At 41.0% G+C, this 17,645-nt stretch overlaps 1 protein-coding gene across 1 annotated transcript in view; it reads left to right on the plus strand.

Moving 5' to 3' along the window:
* The first annotated feature begins 387 nt into the window (after positions 1–387).
* The window catches only part of LOC120568208 (contactin-associated protein-like 4), a 207,526-nt gene continuing 190,268 nt past the window's right edge, over positions 388–17,645 (plus strand). Inside the window, exon 1 of the mRNA XM_039815567.1 lies at positions 388–543. Coding sequence (XP_039671501.1) covers positions 459–543 — 85 coding nt within the window. The 5' untranslated portion in view covers positions 388–458. The remainder of the gene's footprint in view (positions 544–17,645) is intronic.

Genomic DNA, 17,645 nt, shown 5'->3' on the forward strand with positions numbered 1-17,645 from the left:
CTGGTCATTCCCCTAGTAAACACAAAATCAGCTGGTTATGGAGCATTCTCCTAGTGCCAGTGGAACTGCCAGCCACTACCAGAAATCCCACCTCTACTCATTATACTACAGCCAACCATGACACACCATCCTTTCTTCATCCTTCACAAACAAGCCTGGTTTGGTATTTTGTGTTGTTTAATCGTACTGCTTTAATGCTGTTCAAATGATTGATTGATTGTCAGGGACTAAAGAGGAGGAGGAACGCATTGAAGTTGGAGCTGTGACCACATAGTAAAACCACCTCTCTCTCTCTCTCTCTCTCTCTCTCTCTCTCCCCTCCTCTCCCCCCTCTGCTCTCCTGTCTTCATTCCGTCGGACTCGAGGAGATCTCACTTGGAGCTGGAGAGGAGAGCTCGGTCGCCTCTCTCCTCCAGCAGCCGCCGGGCTTCTGTGCAGCCTCTCGCCGCCTCCTCATCATGGATCTCGGGACTAAAAGATTGGCTGGGATTATCGCTCAGGTCGCCCTGCTTCTCTCCAGCTCGTACGGGACAACCGGAGAAGGTGAGCTGGCTGTGCGCTTTTTTTTTACTTTCCCCGGAGGAGACGGAGCGAGTCCGGGCAGCGCAGACCCGGGGGAGGGGGCGCCTTCAAATGGGGCTCCATCCTTCTGTCAAACCGCTTGGGAATATACAAGGCTTCGAAATTTCTGGATTTAGTAATAGGCTATTTCAGATGTTAAACTATAGCTACTAATCTGGGGAAAGTGCAGAGCTTTTTTTTTTTTGCGTGTATCGGTTGCGCATCAGCGCTCGATTGTAAAGGAGACATTAGGAGAGTTGAGGCGCGTTTAACAATGATTTCATTTGTAACATATTTATATTTATTCTTGCACTAACGTTCAATCAGAACGTGTCTTCTGCGTGTGTTTAACTTTTATGCGACGTCCTTGCCCTGTTTGTTTTAGTCGACTAATTGAAGCACGTGTTTGGTGAATGTCAGGCTGACTGTGATCATAGTTCCTACTAGAAAGCTTTGCACTTTACGATGCTGCTGCACAGAGAAGGCTTCTGATTCACACAGCTGAATGTTTGGCAGTAAAAGGTCTCAGCTGTTTGTTTTTTACCCTCTATAGGCAGAGCAGGAGCAGCATTGCTATTAAAAGCCAGTTTGTCAATTGGATTGTGTGCATGAAACAAGGTTATCTTATTTTCTTTCTGGTTAATTTGGCGCTCGGTGCAGCATGATGAGCATCCTGGGACGGAGCCACGGTTGTGCTCGCACACTCCACAGAGCAGCCAGAGTGTGCAGGTGTGTGTGTGTGTGTGAGAGAGAACGAGGCTGCTGCAGGTTGGAGAGGACGGTTTGAGACTGAGAGGTCGCTGGTTTGATTCTGTGATTATTTTTTTGTAATGGGGAAATAAAACATATTTAAATATATTCCCATGTTTGACATCAGCAATCAGGCACAATGGCACAAATGTTCTTGGTGTGTGTGTGTGTGTGTGTGGCAAATATTTTCATAATTTTTTGACCCCACCTTTATCCCCAAAGAGGGGTATTATTCATTAATTTAACACTACATGAGTATTTTATTGTTGTATGTATATCGCTAGTCTTTTGTCTTTTGTAGAACCAAACCCAAGGAGGGTTGGTGGTATGTAACACTTGTGCCTAATTTATTTGGTACCCCTAAAACAGCATGTGGCCCCAGCCTTACCCCTCCATTTAAAATGGTTTTTAGAACTGCCACTGCAGGTCTGAAGCTGTGTCAGTGTGTGAATATGAAGTCAGGCTTTGCAATTATGCTTCCCTGCCTGAGAGAGAGAGAGAGAGAGAGAGAGAAAAAAAAAAAAAAAAAAAAAAAAAAAAAAAAAAAAAAAAAAAAAAAGAGGAGAATCCAAGAGGAGAAAAACAGGACCTGGAGAGAGAGGACAGTGATGTATGCCTCTAGTTGAAACAGATGGCGGAAAAAGTCCTCCATCCCTTCACTGTTCTACTCTCCTCTTCCACCACACAATTATTTCCTGTTCTTTATTTAACCCCCGTGCCTGAGTCTTGGCCTTCTTGCTATGTTCTGTTCAACATAATGTGATATGTGCGCATAGTACTATATTTATACTTCTCCCCATCCTCACTTGGCTTCTCTCTGCTTCTGCTTCATCCTTCTTTTACCTTTTCTCAACTCTCCTCACAGCCACTGTGTCGTCTTTAACCTCTTAAACCCCAGAGTTGCTACAAACTTGGTTAAAAAAAACCCACATCTTTATTTTTAATACTAGTGGAGATTCCAGAGTTTCTAAAAATAGTTCTAACCCAATATGTCAAGATGATGAACAAAAAATATTTCCATTAGATGGGATGGTGTAGCCTCTGTTTGAATACTTTAGTCAGTGTACATGATTCTAATTGTGTGGGATCAGATATTCCAACCTTCAAGCTACTTAAAATGAAACTAAGGCTGCGTTCAGACGGAAAGGATCTGAAGAGAAAACGCAAAAGTGGCGTTGCATTCTCACTTTTTATTCCACGTTTAGACAAGCGTTTTGGGGGGGAAATCTGCGTTCATACGGTGACGCAAAAGTGTGTGAAATCGATGTATGCACACCAGGCGGCTAGGTGGTAGTGTGAAGCACTGCCACACAACACCACCAAGTCCATGCGCCTGGTAGAACCTTCCTCCTACTTCTGTCCTCCTCCTCCTCCTCCTCCTCCTCCTCCTCCTCCTCTCTCCCTCTCCTCTCCCTAGTTGTGTGAAGCCAACAACAAAAGCAGACAATTTTGTCTGGACAGACGAGGAAGTGGAGTTATTGCTGCAAACAATGCACACACACGGCATACATGCGGCGCACACACATGGCACACACACACACACTCTCGCACAGTGCGTTTTTACCCTTTAGACGGCAACGCGATGGTGGAGCGTTTTTAAGATTTCCACTCTGGAGGGTGGTTTCACTTTTTTGCATTTTTAAGCCCCAAAAACGCCGTCGCCGTCTAAACGAAAGGCACATCGGATAAAATATTTTGTCCTTTTCACCCGCAAGCGTATTTGTGTAAACAGGGCCTAAAGGATAAAACTGGGTATTGAAGTATTATGGAATCCCAGTATTTCACTTTAGCAAGGATATTTTACCCAAAGGGACATTCAGCATACTCATACAAGAAGGGGTTTCAGGCTGACCTTCCTGCTGCAGTTTAATATCACAACAGCCCGCTGTAAGATAGTGAGACAATGAGAGAGACAGATAGCATGCTCTACAGTCGGACAGATGGAGGAAGGAAAGAGGGCATGAGTGAGGAGGAGAGAGGAGTGTATGAAGACAACATATTCAGTTAGAGCACAGTTCCTCATCCGTCCTTCCTCTTTTCTTCCTCCATGAAAGGAACATCCACAGGACAGCCTCACCAACACATCTGATTCTCTCTGTCTTCCCTCCTGCTGTTTCCTGCTCCTGTCTTCTCCTTTCTGACTCGTCCTTCTCTTCTTGTTTTACTGTCAGCTTTTTCTCCTCCCCTTTATCCTCCTGACTCATTTGTAGGGTTGGGTACCGTTTGGATTTTTACGATTCCGATGCCGAAACCGATTCTTGAAAAACTGAAAATGACATCAGAGATGTAATATTAATATTAGCAGTCACGTGCAGTGAATGGTTAACATGCTTTTACGTCCGTTTTGTTGAGTCCAGAGGGAATATGTGGCATTTTAAAAGTCGCCTACATTTACAGTAGCTAGCTAACGGTAGACTACAGAGATATTTTTACGTCCGTTTCGGAGTGACGGAGGGAAAATATTTCAGTCGACACATTAAGTGGAACCAAAATGAGGAACCAAAATGTGCATTCTAATCCGGTCCGATTCCCACATGTTGCGTAGAAACCAGTTCCATAGTGGAACCGGGTTTTGGTACCCAAACCTACTCATTATTATTATTATTATATTAACGCCCTGATCACATTCACACAGTTACACATTCATCATGGAGGCTGCCCAGTACAACCACAGTCTGATCTGCTGGCCACTGAGCAGCTCCACTGGAGAGGTTGGGGTTAAGGGCCTTGCTCAAGGGCACCTCAGTGGTGCTAATGAGGGAGACGTAAGCGCTGCTCTTTCACTTTCCCCACCCAGATTGTATCCTATCTGTCTGGGGATTGGTCGCAAGCTCACTTCTTTAACCTTTAGACCACCACTGCCTACCTATTTGTTCTCATGAACCATGAGTACACATAGCTAAAGAAAGTAAAGCGCAGTAATCCGTATGTATTCAACGCATTTGTTGCTGTGTGCCCCACATTGACTGCTTCTGTATAAGAACGCTGTGGACCGCAAGCTCAGAGCGAAGTTCTCTTCCTGGGGAAAACTAAAGACTTTCACTCAGGAAACACGTGTTGTTTTAATCCAAAACCATGACCTTTTTCCTAAATGTAACTAATGTCATTTCTGGTGCCTAAACTTAACTGTTGTCGCCGCATGACATTAAAACCCTCATGTTGTCCTCGGGTCAAATTTGACCCGTTATCAAAATGTCTATATCAGAAATATGGGTTTCATTTTAACCAAATTACCCAAAAATAACATGGATGGTTTCCTACAACGCTCTTTGCAAGTACAATTCATGATCACTAGACTTTCATTACATTTTGAGTGTTTTCTTCAATTTTATAGCATTTGAAAAAACTGTCAACGGTTTCTAAACAGTATTCGGACTAAACTTTAACATACACCAGTCTGTGATTATCCATCAACATACATTACTCTAATATTAGTCAAAATAATTCATAATGCCTGCTTTTTTTGACTCAAAAATTTGGTATGATTTCCTTTAAAAGAGGTTTATTGACCATGAATTCCAAAAATAAGTGTAACAGTAGTGTTAATAAGTTGGTGAGTACTGGTGGTAGTGGACAAAAGCGTCAACAGTCAAAAAAAGGGACAAAAACATTGAAAGAAGGGACAAAAAACCCGACATAAAATATTTCAAAGAAATGTGTTAATTTTCTATTTTGACCTGAGAGGACAACAAGTGCATGGTTGGCGTTAGGACAACATGAGGGTTAACATTTTTCGGCCTAAACTGAACTGCAACGGCCCAGAAAGGACCATCATCTCATGGTGCTCTGTCCCCGGCTCACAGTAACCTTTTTTCGGCTAAACTGCACTCCCAACTGCCTCTGATAGGACCGGCAGCTCCTGGAGCTCTGTTGCTCTTTCTTCTCAATTCTTCCTCTTTTTCCGTCCTTCTCCTTCATTTCTCGTCTCGTCTCTATATGTCTTTTCCGCCTGTTTCATGTCCACATCCCCTAATCGTTCTGTCTCTGCATGTATTCTCTCTCCTGCCGCTACTGCACTGTGGTTTCATCTGAAGGTATGTACATTTAGCTTCAGCTGATAGGGTTTGAGAAATACTTTGTAATACTGTTCAGCTTATAGCCGCCAGTATTTATCATCTTTGCGTCTTTAGTATTTGTGTATCAAAGAAAAACCGTCTCCTGAACGAGAGTGTCTCTTTATCTCTGTCTATGTGTTTATGTCGCCCGGCCTGACCCAGCGGCACACTCATCGTGCACAGACCATAAACCACAGCAGCATGATATGTTAAGACTGCAGAGGTGGAGGGGAGGGATCCCAGCCGCAGGTTTCAGACCGAGCTTCTCATCTCTTTCCCCACCCCTGCAGACAGCTCACTGTTCATTACGGAGGCGGTACTAAACGACAACAAAGTAGAAATACATCACATTACAGCCACAGATGGCGCTCCGGTGACTTGTTAGCCGGAGCCGCGAATGAGCAAGCCACTAGTAGTGAGATTCAAGGAAGGCAGCGTGAGAAACAAGCTACCCCACAGGGCCGTAAAGTCACTGTGTGTTTATTCGCCTTCCAATATTACAACATGAAAGCGTCACCGTGTGTTCAGCAGCTCAGAGACCGGCTGGCGGCAGCCAAATGACTAAAATGTAAACAGAAATGTGCCTCTGAGCTGCCAGAAACAGGGATTTCCTGTTTTTACTCATTTGTGCTGCAGGTTTGTTTAGGTGTTCAAGGAAAAAAAGTTAAGATGTTCTTTACACTTCTTTTCTCTGAGAGAAATACACAGAATGATGGCGGCGTTAGCCAGGACCGTTAGCCAGAGACACTGGCTGTGTCTCAATTGTTTTTGCGAGTAACCAACTCGAGTAGCCTGGCTCCGCCCTCCTACGTACTTCCGTTCAATTTTCATTTCTGTCCAGTACTACGTCTGGGTTCAGGTATAGTCCTGGGTTTCCTCCAGACAAATTTTCGGTGGTCCAATCAGCGAACAGAGGGAGTGGCTGAGAACGATGACGTTGAGGCCGTGCGCTAGTTTGAGTTGTAGTTCCGTAATGGCGGCGGAGAAAGATGCGAACGAAGCCATTCGGTCCCTTGTGGCAACGCCGCCGAATATCCAGAATTTAAAGCCTGAGCGAGACCAATCTTTGCTGAGTTGTGTTGGTGACCATGATGTTGTGGCCCTCCTCCCCACGGGGTTCGGGAACAGTTTGATTTTCCAGCTCGCTCCGTTAGTGGTGAAGGAGTTGGCTAAGGCTAACGCTAGCGATGCTAATGCTACATATAAGCCTTGTCGGTCTTCCCTCTTGTTGCACATGTGCATGACATATGTCACGACCAAACGTTAGCGATTGGTTATGGCAGATCCAGAGTGGCTCTGGGCAGGTCCAATAGTTTTAAACTTCAACAGAGTACCCGCCTTCAAGGAAGTTAACACTTGTCAATGGAGAGTGGCCAGACTCATGAACTGGACCAGAGTCTGGTAGGACCAGGCTACAACTCGGGTACTCTAGCTATATAATTCAATGTGAGTACACGAATGTTGAAAGGACATAAAATGCCCGTCCCTTGTAGCCGTGGGGTTCCGCCATCCATTCCGACATACCCCCAATCCGATACTGACGTCTAATTGTCGGAGTGGCGGCACTTCCATTGTTTTCAAACGTCCCACCACTCCGACAATTTTTGTTTCCATTAGGGTTAGGGTTAGGGGTTAGGGTTAGGGAATAGCGGCATGTAACCGTAGCCGTAATAAATTATCCTGAAGCTAATGCTTAGCTACCGGTTCAGGAGGAAATTAGCCAACTCGGCATCCTTTTGGGCTCTAAGCTGTCTCCATCTTTCAAATACATCTCCAATATTTACCAGGGGTCACGCAACTATTAGAAACATGCCATTTTATTTCAGGTCGGGTAGAATCTGTCTCTGTTGATCCTGTTGGTTTGTTTGCTGCTTTCATGGCTGTACTAACGTTACAGCTGTATCGCGCTGGGTTGATTACAACACACATGCCAAAACACAAAGGTACATTTCAAGGTACATTACAAGGTATATTTCAAAAGGAGAAAATACTGGCTTTATCATTGTTGTCAGAAAAGATAGTATTTCAACTTAGCATGTTTCCTTAATATCTGATGATGCATTGGGGTCATTTTTGGATCTATTACAGTAAATATATTACATATTGGACCTTATAATAATAAATATGTCTTGTGGTTTAAGTAGTTTTTTTGTTGGTTTATTTTTTTCTATGTAGCTTAAAATAAACGCTGTGACATTTAAGAATAGGGTGGCGGCAGCTACAGCTTAGGGTAATGCAACAGGTTGGCCATTAATCATAATGTTGTTGGTTTGATCCCCAGCTGCTCCTGTCTAAATGTTATAGTGTCCTTTGGCAACATTGAACCTTAAAGTGCTCCTAATAAGTACAAGCATCTGCTGAATATAATGCGACGTAATGCGATGGATCAACTGGTGCATGTCTGTTGTGTTCTGCTGTGGTGTTAAATATGCTTTCTGGGAAAGTGGATGTAGAATGTAGAAAGCAGGAGCACATAATGCACAGCAGGTACACTTGTCACAGACTATTTATTGGAGAGATCGAACTAGGGGCATCTAACTAGGGATAGACTTTAGATTATAGGGATTGATTATCGGCAGTTTGCTGATTATCCGTATCAGATAACTTTAGATAAAGTTAATGAATTAAAAAGTGTTCTACTTTGGCTCGGCTACAGCTCTGTGTCTGTCCCTCTGCTTCGGTTACACTCACCACCGAGTCTGACTTAATGTACCCCCCCCCCACCCCCCAACAACACTATCTGACTCTCTGTTACTGGGGATTATGTTGAAAGTTTCTAATTCATTAAATTATTGCTTAAAGCATTTGTAACATTCCAAAATCGTAATTTTGACTTAAAGATTTTCACCGTAAATTCATATTGGTTCCAAATATTGTTTATTGGTTTCATTAACTACTAATAATCGGTATCGGTATCGGCCTTAAAAAACAAACCGTATCGGTCGATCCCTAGATCTAACTTCTCTGTAAGCTTCTCTTTGTGGATTTTTCCTTTTCAGGCTTTCACTTAGGGCTGGGGCAATCGATATATCGATATCCATATATGAGGCTAGATCTCGTCTTAAATTTTAGATATCGTAATATTACACGTGTTGTCTTTTCCTAGTTTTAAAGGCTGCATTAGTTAAGTGATGACATTTTTTGAACTGACCAGACTGTTCTATCTGTTCTATTATATACCTTTAACCACTTAGTCATTATATCCACATTACTGAGCATTATTTATCACAAATCTCAAACCCCATGTCAGTCTGCTGAAAGCTGCAGGTTGAGGAAAGTTAAATGTAAGACCTTTAATACCACATACCGGTTTCACCATCATACAAGTGAAAGTATAATGGCAAACAGTAGGTCACTTTTTTTTCTTTTTTTTTTTTAGTACTTCCCAGTAATATATAATAATAATAATTCCTGATGATGAAAATCAATAAATTAATGCAACCCGGACCTGGATAACTGGCAGAAAAAAAAGATGGATTAAACAAATGAAAATTATGAATTTCATGTAAATTTCAGTTGCACATTATGAGACAACAAGCTTTCTAGCTACTGCAGCTAACAGTAGTGACAGAGTTCGCTACAGGTCTGATGGTGCACAGTCCCACTCTCACAACAAGAGCACTTTTAGTTTAGAAGTGTGTAACGTCGCTCAACATCCCACGATCAGATAGCCTGCTAAGACATTTTATAACAAACATTATGCTGACAGCCAGCCACAGAAAATATTTAGGACTTTTTGATACCTTCTGAGGCCTTTTTTGTTTGTTGAGGAAACTGAATTGAATCCATTTTAGACTTTTCAAGACCTCGACTACTTTCAGTGTGCATTTACAATTTTAATGGAGAGGCTGACATTGAAAGATTTGGTATTATAACACTATACGATAATTATAACACCATTCGAGTTGTTTCTCTCATTAGAGCCGGTTGTGTTTCCTTTTCTTGACTGTTTATTGCTTCTCTGCTGTGTCTCTAATTGTGCCCTCAAAACGTTTTGTTGCCTTATAACTCGTTTGGTTCTGATTTATTTCACGGTTCCTCCGAGCACTGCAGTACTTTGAATGTATGTCTGTGTTAATTACTGGATTTAATTAGCTTTGCTGTATTGTTAGCTGGTGGGTTTCCTCAGATGGCCTTTAGAAATCCTCCTGATTCTTTGATTACTTTGCTGGTAACGCTTTGGATTTTCACTGCTTCAGAACATATAAAGATGCTATAATCCAAACACGTCAGCCTTGAAGATTTTAGTTGTTTAGTCGTATTCCTCAATGGAGTTTAGGACTTAACATTTGGACAGTAATGTCTTTGGTTGTAAGCCTTGTCAAGCTGCAGAAGTTTTTTACTTTTTCTTTCTTAACCCTTTTACTTTATGTTGATCAGGATGCACACAGTAATTTTGCAACTGCTAGATTTTTTTAATTTATTTTTTATTTTAAATTATTATTTTTCAAATATAGCCTTTTTTTCTGCTTCAAATCCCTGCTTACAGATAAAAAGAAATCTTAGAATATATTTTTCCTGTTTCATCTAATTCATCAGTGAAGTTCAAGGAGTACATCTCTAAAGTGTTAAGTCACTTTCATTTTCATTTCCCAGAATGCCTTTTAAGATCTTACTCAGCATCTTGTTCTCTGGTGTGCAGTATCTGTGTATGTGGATGGAGTGATAGTGATAAAGTAATGAGCTTCCAGGAGAGAAAAAGTAAGACAGGAGAGAGAGTAAGAACATTGTCACGGCATGCTGTTCTTGGTTTTTCAAATGATAAGGCTTTTGAAGAGACTCCTTTGGGTGCAAAATTGGTCTCCCACGTCTTCTATGATGAACTTCTCTGTGGGATTGCGGAACATTGGTGCAAAATTGAGACTCTTGAAAGAAGCTCTTGCTCTTTAATTGTGTGGATATTTTCTATGATTGTTGATGTTTTTGATTACTAGGAGTTGGATGAAATATCCATATGACAATATACCGTTGTCCTTTGTTACGATATGAGAATCGAAACACTGATATTTTAATGGATAAAATAAGGCGCTCTAAATAGATTTCCCTGCTCCCAACGTGGCTACTTCATGGCTCCTCGAGGTGGCGCCCAACACGTCAACGAGGGAAACTTGAACATAAGTCAACAAGCCGAAAAGTAGGAGGTTTTCAACAGGATGGCGGACAGCAGTTTGAGGAAAATAACAGATGCCGCGGCCACGTTTTTGCTATCGTGAGTAGGGTTGGGTATCGTTTGGATTTTTACGATTCCGATGCCGAACCGGTACTTTTAAAACGATTCCGATTCCTAAACCGATTCTTGAAAAAATTTAAAATCATCAAAAGAAGTAATATGTTTACTAGTGATCACGTGCCGTGAATGGTTAATATGCTTTTACATCCGTTTTGGTGAGCCCCCCAACTCATGAAGGAAATGTACGACTTTAACAGCTAAAGGCTCCACTATGTTCACTATGTAGTTGCTAACTTTTTCTAACTACTAGGGATGCACCAAACCCAGATTTTTGGTGTTCGACCAAATACTGAATCCACTGGTTAAGTTTCTGACAAATCCGAAACCGAATACCGAATCCTCCTCCTTAACGCTAGTTTTTAGCTGTGACTCTCCTTCCTTTGCTGTACCTGAAGTTGCTGCATTCTGGCTGCTGTCTGGAGATTCCTTCATGCACAACTCGTATTCTTTCGGATGTTTCATACCAAATGTTGTAACAGCGGCCATGTTGTGTATAGTTTAGGGTCCTCGCCACCACCAGACAAATCAGCATTGCTAATTGAACATGTAGCTGGACTTGAATGGCCTTCTTTTGACTGAAAGTTCTGCCAAACAACAACTTTTTCTGCTCACCAGTTCCATTTCCACTTTCTCACAGCCTGCTGCATTGAACGCTCCACCTACGGAAACACCTTCCCGTAATCAACGGCGCCGTCATTACGTCGACCAGCGTAGCGTGCGTAGTGCAAGCGTAAGGTTCGGTTCGGTGGAAAAAAATTCTAAGGTTCGGCAGAAACCCAACCCCGTCAAAAAGCCCAATATTCGGCTGAATCCGAAGCCGAATCCCTACTAACTACCATTTGAGACTGAACCAATACAGTAAAGTTGTGATTTGGAAAACCAAAACAACGCGTTAAAAGAGGCTAAAACGTTCACTATAGCTCAGAGGAACTCCAATGTTAAGTCTCAGGGGATCGTCAGTATGAGCAACTCTTTTCACATTACATGTAGTCATTTGACTTATTATTTAGTGCAGCTTTAAGCCTTGTTTCTTTCCCCACTTCAGTCCTGCATGTTTTGCACCAAACTGTCCCAAGGAGAATAAAACACTTTCAACAATTCATTCAGTTCATCGATCTTCACAGTGATGCCATATCTACAGCTGTTATCATGCCATCACATTTCAATTACAATTAAACAATAAGGTCACAACTACCCATGTAAGGTTTGAAAGTACCCTCAGGGTGATTTCATTAAACAGATGTACACAGAAACTATAGTCGCTCTGCTCCCTGCAAGAAATATGCGTCACCATATGCACGCAGATTTCCCCCCATAACGCTCGTCTAAACGTGGGATAAAAAGTGAGAACGGAACACCACTTTTGCGTTTTCCGTCTAAACATAGCCTTACTTCCCACTGAATGCAAAAGTAGTGTTAGTCTGCTGTTCAAGCAGGCTTTTGCTTAGTCAATGGGTTTTCTATGGTTGTTTGTTATATTTTCTGTTTGTATTTCAATGTGCTCGTATTGTGACTTCTTGTGTTGAATTGCATTTCGTTGTGAAGCACTTTGTGATTTTTATCTGTGAAATGTGCTATACAAATAAATTTTACTTACTTACTTACTTACTAGTTGTCCAAGAAGAGGAAGGACTGTGGATGTTTGCAGACTGCTTTGCCTGTGTAGACAAATACAAGGATAATATGTTTTCTAACCTGATCATGAATCGATACTTTAACACATTAACAACGACCTCTTTAAAGGTGAAGCATGGACAGATGAAAAGACTCCTAATGATAGTTAGACATTTTACAACATTTAAGAAAGTAAATAACGGTTGAGGGTTTGGATTGAGAGGACGGATGGATGAAAAGTATTGTCATGAGAAGCTGCAAAGAGCCCAATTGAAACAGTATAGCCTTAATGTAAAAACGTTTGCGCCCAGAGGAGAACCATTTAAAAGCCATAACCAAAAACATACACAGCTCTCTGAAACCAATAAGTTGTCCTTCAGCCTTTTATTCCCCAAAGAGCCCACCTATAGTACATCATTCACTTACAGTAATAATCATCCACGCTGACTTTTCTCTCCACATTTCATTTGTTTCTCTAGTACTCGGGGCAAGGTCTAGCTGAAGCTGTTTATCACAGTGAAATGAAGGAGGAGATATTATGTTTCTTTTCTCACTGTAAGTCAGCGCCTTAACAGCAAGGCCTAACCACTTCATGTATGTGGAGCTGCTTTTCATGCCTATTTAATAGAGGCCCTATATATATTCAGTTTATCTGCTGAAATGCGGATATCAGGTGTGACGAATCAAAACTGAACAGTGAAATATGAACTCCTAAACATCAGCGATTAAACACAATTCAGAGAAAGTTGCTGCACTAAAGCATCTGCATTATTGGCCATATACAAGCAGCATTAGGGTTACAGAAACACTGATATGTCACCAGTATTTCACCAGTATTATATCTCAGAAATCATGCATTAATGCATTATTTGCTTAATCCTTTGAATGGCTCTTCATGGTGTCTAAAACAGAATATGCTAAGCTATAAGCTCAGCTCTCAGCACCTAATTCTGAATCGTCTTTGCAATACTTTTTGTCTTTGGGAGATACAGTATTTCTCCAAACTGAACCCCCCACCCCCATCTCGGCTCTTGGACAGCAAACAGTACACCAGTGTGTCTGCAAGCGTTCCAGCTAGGGCTGGGGGATATGGAAAAAATCTGATATCACAATATTATTGACCAAATACCTCAATGACGATATTGTATTGTAGTGTTGACTATTGGTGCTTTCATAAAATATTTTACCAATGAGATTTTAGATAAATAATCATCAATAATGTTGACATAATGACTGAGTGGCTAAAGGCAAATAATAGAACAGCTAGAACAGTCTGGTAAGTTCAGAAATGACATCACTTTACTGTAACGCAGCCTTTAAAACCAGGAAAAGACACGTATTAGTGTTTCCCCTATCATTATGGTGCCGCCAGGCCAACGGGAACCCCCACCAGGCTGGAATTTTATTTTGTATGCGTTTTATTCAACGTCGCACTGCTGTGAGTCCATGAACGAGACAACTGTCCGTGGTTAGTTCTCGTCTGTAGCTGCTAGAGTCAGTTGAACAGGTGAAAGTAATATAACGTTGTTGGTAATGTACACCTCCCGATAGTCTCGCATTGCCTATCTCCACAGCGCTGATGGAGTCAGTTTTTTATCTAAGACCACATAATACGCGGTTAAAACAGATCAGTGATGCTGTTTTGCCCACGTTTTATGTGGTGTAAATACGTAAAGAAACTTTATTTCAGTCAACCTAGGGGAAACACTGCTTATGCCATATTACGACATTACGATATCTAAAATCTAAGACGATATCTAGTCCCATATCACAATATCCAAATAATATGGATACTGCCCAGCCCTAGTTCCAGCCAGAAGTGTAGCCAGCTAGCTGGTTTTGATAAACTTAGGCAACGCCTACGTTTACCGTCTACGATGACAACTGTCCTCTGAAATATGTAGTTGATTCAAGTTAATTCTGTAAGTTTACATAAGAACTAAATCGTGGCTGTTGTCTGCTTGCTGTAACATGCTCTCTGTTTGCCAGTGTCAGTGCTAGGCCTATTTAAGTTTGGCCAAAGATGGTCGTATGGAAGAAGAAATACAGCTCTATATATGTTTATAAAAATTTTAAGTAGGCTGGGCATTAACCTCAACTTTGTTTTTTTCTGGGTCAAAATTTCAGCATTCTGTTTCTACACTTTTTTTTTTTTTTTTACACGATTTTTTCGATTTGATAAAAAAATTTTTTTTCACTTTCTTTCAATTTGTTTTGTCACTTTCTTTCCAAATTTTGACATTTTCTTGCGTTTTTTTAATAATGTTTTTTAAAACTTTTCGCTTTTTCCAATGTTTTTTTTCTCACTTTTTTTCCAATTGTTTTGTCACTTTTTTAAGTTTTTGTCACCTTTGGCGATGTTTTTGATGTTTTTTTGTCACTTTTCTGATTAATTTTTTTTGGTCACTTTTTTCAGCGTAAAAAAAAAAGTGATTTTTTGTAGTTTTTGTAGCTTTTTCCAACATTTGTCACGTGTCACGTCAATTTCACCCGAGGACAACAGGAGGGTTAAAAGAAAGAAACTGCATTATTTTATCAGATTATGTATATGTAGGAAAAAGAAAAGTGTGTGGCTCTTGGCCCAATCATATATTGTTTAATAGAAACAAACAGTTTAGAGAACAATCAAAATATCAGTCAGAAAAAGCCATTTTCCCAGTCATCTTCAAGTATGCTTTCATCTTTCTCTCTTAGCCTCGTCAGTCCTCCTTTATCTTCCCTCAGAGCTGATTTCGAGCCATCAGAGTGTGTGCTATAATCATAGCCTAATGACAGATGATCTAAAGAACACTCAATGACTTTAATCCCACCCGTAATACCACTACACTCCCACTGTTGTATACAGATTTGTATTTTCGCCCTCGTCCCTGGGCCTTTTAATGATGATGTTTCCTTTGAGTCACCACTCTAAACTCCCAACTAATGACATTTAAACTTTGTAGTGTCAGTTTACTTTCTGAGTACTGCCTGAAAGTCATATTTAAATAGCTGTTGTGAGTCAGTCAGGTGAAATCCATCCATATTCAGACAGCTTCTGCCCCGTTGTCCTGTGATTAAACTTCATGAGGGCTGACATGATGGACAGGTTATCATATTTTCTTCGCCTTGAACTTGGTGACCAGTCTTTTAAGCTTTAAGATCGGCATGGTTTGTTTATTTCCATGCTCGGTGTTGGAGGAACGGTATGATTATTCAGCTGCTGCAGGCTGTGGAGGGATTTAATATGACTTACCAACCCAGTCTCAGGGCAGTTTGTGAAATGGTCACGTAATTTAATCTATTCGTGTACACAAATCTATAGATACAATTATGTGAACATTTTACGAACTGCCGTGAAGCCCGTATCCCACAGTGCAATGCGGGAATTCATATCAGAGAATCGGACAGCAATCAGCAGGTCTTTAACGACGTTCTCGTTTCACTGTACATATTTAATCAGTGGTTTTGTCACCCGCAACAACGCATAGCTCAATTTTGTTCTTGTAAATTATGCACCGTAATAACGTTTACAAAAATCTGTGGAATACTCCGGAAGTGACGTAGTAATTAAATAAATGTTGATTAAAACAGTGTTTTTTGGGCTAAAAATACCAATAATAGCAAAGCTGTATACAGCTTCTCTGCTGCAGCCGATTGGCAGAATGAATGGTGCATCACGAAAGATGCTTCCCATTGAAATACATTAGTTTAATAAACGCGCTGACCATCACAAAAAAAACGAGATAAACCTGTCCGTGTACACGAATCTATAGATTAAATTACGTGAACATTTTACGAACTGCCGTGAGACTGGGTTGGAGTTACAGTAAAATTTCAAGATGCTAGATGCTGGATGGCAAACTCAGTGGTGGCATTACTCACCAATTGAAGGCTATTCATTGCCTTAAGAAAGAGTTGGTTATTTAAACTAAGGCGGCTCCAGGGGAATATTTGGGCTGCTTGATTAAATCTCTGAGCTCATGAATTATTCCTCACCTGTTCCACCGTTAATCTGGCGAAGAAAATGCTGAGGATGGAGAGCGTGAACCACAGCTTATTTTAGGTGTAGGCTTGCCACATGGGGATTTATTGCTTTTCAGTGAACTGCGTGTTTGCACAGGGAAGAACAAAGCCATCGTAATGTTGTGTAAGTATGGCGAGCCTCCCAGCAAAGCTCCCGGTCCTTTATGATTCATGAGAGGGCAGCATCAGCCAGAGCCAGGGTGAGGAACAAGGAAAGTGGCTGAGGATAAATCTCCTATCATATTTCTTCTTTAGTGTCATTTATGGAAATGTGTGCAGGCAAAGTGGAGCCATGAATGGGATCTGATGAAGTCAAGGTTACAGAGCGGATGTGGAGCCACCAGTCATGGGTCTGGATTTATGAACCACGGCAACAGGTAGTTAAACGAGGAGCTGATGGAGGACCGCAGTCCATCCGTTTGATATTGGACGCTGCTGGACTGTATTTGTTCAAGGCCGTCCCCAGAAGGATTCTGTCTCCCCCAAAATAATGAAGCCATTCATCAACGGAGCTGTCGTCATCAAATATGACTTGCCGTCGCCTCAAAAAGCTTTCATCTGCCGAGGTCATGATACTCCGTCACTCCGGGACAGTAGACTTAAACAACAAATGTTTTTTACACTTACAACTCTATTTGCACCAGCAGATACATTAGTTATGACTGTCGTAATTGGATATTTAACTGGGGACATAAAACGCACCAACTGTAACTGCATTAGTTGCCAAGGTCACCGTGCTCTTTCAGTCTCTATTACAGCAGGGATTAGCCTTTGGCTAGACAGATCATCCATTCAAAGGGAAGTCTGTGCTGCACTTGGTGCAAACACAACATATTATTCCAAAGAATGATCAATGGGGAGCTAGAATGTGTTCAGCACAGTTCATATCAAACTGTCAATTTTGACACAAACAAAAAATTTGGTCTGAGGGTGGCGCTCGAGAAAAGCTTTGCCAGTTTAATGACTAGCTTTAGAAATGTTTCCTCTGGTGATAGCAGATTTCATGAAAATATGACCATTAGTTTCCTATTCCTATTCCTATTTGGTGTACAAAGTTAAACATCATACCTCAATGAATGTCAAAAATAAAAAGGGGGAGGTACGAACATATTTAGTAAATTGAGCTTTCTAATATTCTTGTGTGCTCTCTCCCTTTTCAAACCCCAAATTGCAAAGTTCTTCACACAAGGTAACTGATGAAAATCTCCAAGTTATAAAAGCATTAGATTTATGATAAAACAAATTTTAGCAGTAACAAAAATACTTGAAGCGATTTAAAAGACGTTACTAATACCTTTTAAATCATCGCAAGTGTCCATTTAGAGGGCTGCATCTGCACGGTGGATGTGCTATTTTCAATTCAATTCAATTCAATTCAATTTTATTTATAGTATCAAATCATAACAGAGTTATCTCGAGACACTTTACAGATA

Source organism: Perca fluviatilis, chromosome 11, assembly GCF_010015445.1.
Source record: "Perca fluviatilis chromosome 11, GENO_Pfluv_1.0, whole genome shotgun sequence".
NCBI lineage: Eukaryota > Metazoa > Chordata > Actinopteri > Perciformes > Percidae > Perca > Perca fluviatilis.